Raw genomic sequence first — 4306 nt, forward strand, 5'->3', positions numbered from 1 at the left:
CTTACAAAAAAAAAAAAAAAAAAAAAAGTGACAAAGCTTCTAAGCTCCTCTCGCGCTCGCCACGTCGTGGTGCTCCGCTAGGCGGCGCGTCGGGCCGCATGTGGTGGTAGGAGGGGACCGCCACAGAAAGGCTCTAGGTGAGCTCAAGTTCCGTTCAAACACATGAATTTTTAATTACTTAATCATATTAGGGCCTAGAGGTACTAAATCAGCAAAAAATTGATACATAACGTATTCTTATGCTATTTTCTACTGCATATAAGTATTTATATGTATATAGCAAAACCATGTCTGATAATGCCTGTTCCGTTCCCAATTTGCGATTTGCCCCCAATAAGCAATAGCTTTCTTCTTCTTCTTCTCTATTTATTGGCCGTGGGTCCTATCTTGAACTCCGATACGCCACTATTCATGTGTAATTTTTGAGTTTGTGTTTTTTTCTTTTTGTATTATTTTTGGCGGAAACCTACAGATAGCCGGAGGACGCCACCACTCCAACTAAATGGATCTACAGCTTTAAGTGGGATCTGAACCACCAAGCACACGGTGAAATAGGCACATGAAAATTATTCAATTTTCAGTGGTGCCGGCTTTTTTCGCCGGGAGGTGGGCTCGAATCCGAGACCTTCGAGTTACGTCTTACGAGCCTAACGCTCAACCGCTACCGCCTAAGCCACCGTGGCTTCGGCAGTGGCCACATAAGAGCGTACGCGTGCAGTGAAGTTACTAGAAACGTATAGTGACTTTTCATAGAGCCAACTGTCGAAATTGATTTCCGGAATTGACTAAAACTAGTTATAGAAAACGAATGCACCACAACAATCATATAACCTCAACCTTCCAACGTGTCTGTCTCACTGATGGTCTCCAGCAGATACTCTGTTTTAACAGCGATTATAACTAATAACTATACTAATGATTTTTTTAACTTACGTTGAAAAATTACACCAAACTTATTTTGTAAATATAATCAAATATATATTTTTCGCTGCTTTCTGACAATTAAGTTTTGTATTAATAACTCCGCTGCAAAAGAATTGATGTTCTTCTCAAAGAGCAAACAAAATACTGGAGACCATGAAGCAGACAATGTTAGAAGGTTGAGGTTATACGATTGTTGTGGCGCATTCGTTTTCTATAACTAGTTTTAGTCACCTACGAAAATGAATTTCGATAGTTGGCTCTATGAAAAGTCACTATATGTTTCTAGTAACTTCACCGCACGCGTACGCATGCATACGCTCTTGGGTGTGTTCCAGAGGGAACGCCAGCAGCGGTACAGCAGTCCGGTCCGCGTTCGAAATTTCGTTGCTGTACTGTTACTGTGAAATCGTTCCGCGTCAGCTGTTTGCATGGTATCTTTTTTTCATGGTGCTGTAAAAGTTATTACCAAATTAGTATGGCAAATTATACAGAGAAAATTACTTTTTATGACCCTGAAACGCACGAAAACATTATTCTTCGTGTAACTGAAGAGACTGCTAGAAGGGCTAAAGAAGGTTAGAAACAGTACAAACAGAATCAGCTGACGCGGAACGATTTCACAGTAACAGCACAGCACCGGAATTTCGAACGCGGACCGGACTGCTGTACCGCTGCTGGCGTTCCCTCTGGAACACACCATGTGGCCACTGCCTTCCCCAATAGAGCTGTCGTACGCAGTTTTCTCAAGCTGCCACAAGGGGCCTCCCAAACTCGCTGGCTTCAATGCGGTTCCTCTAAGCAGTGAGCGGATCTCTGTCGGAAAAAGCCAGTCACTTTTGAGCTCTCCCGTTCTACTCCGTGGGTTCCATACCACAGCTGATCATAACAATAATATATAGCAAATGTCAAATTAACCTCAAACAAATTTTTCTTAGTTTTAAATATTGTACGCACATCTTATTTTGCGACGACGTGGCAATTATATACCAAATAGATCTTACAGCTAAACGCGTGGCCATCCTGTAAGTTTCCATTAGTATCTTTTTAATTTAGGTTCTAAACAATCAAAAATAAATATCAGCATATTTTTAAAACGTCATGTAATTTTTTAGGTGTATGACACTATGTATGAAAAGAGAAAAAAACCAAATTCAATGCGTGCTCTTATTCTTGTTGGAGGATATGGTACACGATTGCGACCATTGACACTTAGCCGACCTAAACCGCTTGTTGAATTTGCAAATAAACCCATGCTATTTCATCAAATTGAAGCATTGGTAAATTGTATTATTAAAATGTACCACGCCATATGCCTGTTTTCTTCTTTGTACATTATTATTAATGTATTTATTTTCAATTTAGGTGCAGATTAATGTAACCGAAGTGATTTTAGCTGTATCTTATAGAGCTGAAGAGATGGAAAAAGAACTTTGCGAAAAAGCTGAAAAGTTAGGTGTAACTCTAATTTTTTCTCATGAATCGCAACCTCTAGGAACAGCTGGACCTCTTGCTTTAGCTAGAGAAATTTTGTCTTCAGATGATAGTCCATTTTTTGTTTTAAATTCTGATATAATTTGTGATTTTCCTTTCAAGCAACTTTTGCAGTTTCATAAAAATCACGGCAAAGAAGGTACTATTGTAGTAACCAAGGTTGAAGAACCTTCCAAGTATGGTGTTGTCGTCTGCAATGATGATGGCAAAATTAATAGTTTTATTGAAAAACCTGTAGAATTTGTATCCAACAAAATTAATGCAGGTTACTTTCAATTCTATCTGTAACGAAAATTATATTCAAAATTCTACAAAAATTATCATTGAATAAATGTATTTTTTCAGGAATGTACATTTTTAATCCAAGCATATTAAAAAGGATAGATTTACGCCCTATGAGTATTGAGAAAGAAGTATTCCCAGCTATGGCCAAACAATGTCAATTATATGCAATGGAACTAGAGGGTTACTGGATGGATGTTGGTCAGCCAAAAGATTTTCTGACAGGTACAATATTTATAATTTTCAATAATGGAAATACAAGGCTCTCTTATACCTAAATACAAATAAATTTTAATTAATATTTTCTTACAATAATAGGTATGGGGATGTATCTGGATTCTCTAAAGCAAAAGACACCTGAAAAATTGTACAATGGACCAGGTGTAGTAGGAAATGTTTTGATTGATTCTACAGCAATCATAGGAAAAGATTGCAGAATCGGGCCAAATGTAACAATTGGTCCTGGAGTTACACTCTCTGATGGATGTTGTGTCAAAAGAACTACCATCTTGAAGGATGCCATTATTAAAGAACATTCTTGGCTTGATAAGTAAAGCAAATTTAATAGATTTAATCATCAGTAGCATTATTGAACAACTTGATATTTTACAGGTGTATTATTGGCTGGAAAAGTGTTGTAGGACGTTGGGTCAGAATGGAGAATACAACTGTACTTGGAGAGGACGTTATTGTGAAAGATGAGCTGTATATTAATGGAGGACAAGTATTACCGCACAAAAGCATTGCTGCATCTGTGACAGAACCACAAATAATTATGTAAAATTAGATTAAATGAAAATAATATAAATTAACCAAAGACTGACTATTGCTGAAAAACTATATATCTAAAAACAAGATTATGTGTTTATACGTACAGAAAATGAAAAACAGATGAATATTTTTTATCAAAAAGTTTCTTGCAGAATGCATAGACGTAATTGTTTACGCAAATTTTCAAAATACTGTTAACAACTAATATTTAATAATATTTTTACATGTAAAAAAATTACGATGCAAATTGTGCAATGATTATAGTAAAAATATTTTTAATCTTTATATCGCTAGATCCCTTCAGATAACTCTTATATACCATCAAATCATAAATATATTTAAGAGATTTTATCTCATCTTATTTTATTTTTTATAAAATTATTATTAGGGACTTTGACTAAAATTTTTAAAGTGAAATCGTGACTGCGGAATTTGTACAAGCATATTTTGTGCTGACTGAATAACAAACAACATAAAATATACTTGCGTCTTGTGCTCGGTATCGTGTCATAAATTGTCTTTCGGAGCACAAAAAGATATTCTTCTTACCAAAAAATTTTTTATTTGATGTAATCTGAAAAAAAAATTCTATCGAAAATATATAAAATATACACCATTTTTATCGAAAAAAACAGGTATATACCTTGTATAATCGTTGACCTAAATTCATGACATTTCACTATATAAATAAGTGTTTTTATTGCTAGCAATGATTAATTGATATTTTTTAGATAACAAAATTTGTTGCTAGCAATATTTAATTCATATTTTTTAGAAATGTCTCTCGTTTAGTCTGAGGGGGCATGTTTAAGGTACATTTTAAGCCCGGATAGAGTAA

The 4306-nt window shown here is 35.3% G+C and overlaps 1 protein-coding gene across 2 annotated transcripts; it reads left to right on the top strand.

Annotated features, from left to right (window-relative positions):
• The first annotated feature begins 1629 nt into the window (after nt 1–1629).
• Nucleotides 1630–3752, top strand: LOC100113743 (mannose-1-phosphate guanyltransferase beta). 2 transcript variants are annotated; one of them, XM_001598939.6, is made up of 6 exons: nt 1630–1946; nt 2037–2201; nt 2287–2680; nt 2761–2922; nt 3016–3247; nt 3310–3695. In XM_001598939.6, exons 2-6 carry the CDS (start codon nt 2049–2051, stop codon nt 3476–3478), a joined length of 1110 nt encoding a protein of 369 aa, XP_001598989.2. In that variant the 5' UTR covers nt 1630–1946; nt 2037–2048; the 3' UTR covers nt 3479–3695. The 2 variants fall into 2 exon arrangements, with proteins under 2 accessions (XP_001598989.2, XP_008217551.1); XM_008219329.4 differs by having other exon boundaries at nt 1721–1946; nt 3016–3243; nt 3308–3752.
• Nucleotides 3753–4306: the final 554 nt, after the last annotated feature.

The sequence above is a fragment of the Nasonia vitripennis genome (assembly GCF_009193385.2).
Source record: "Nasonia vitripennis strain AsymCx chromosome 4 unlocalized genomic scaffold, Nvit_psr_1.1 chr4_random0006, whole genome shotgun sequence".
In the NCBI taxonomy this organism is placed as follows: Eukaryota; Metazoa; Arthropoda; class Insecta; order Hymenoptera; family Pteromalidae; genus Nasonia; species Nasonia vitripennis.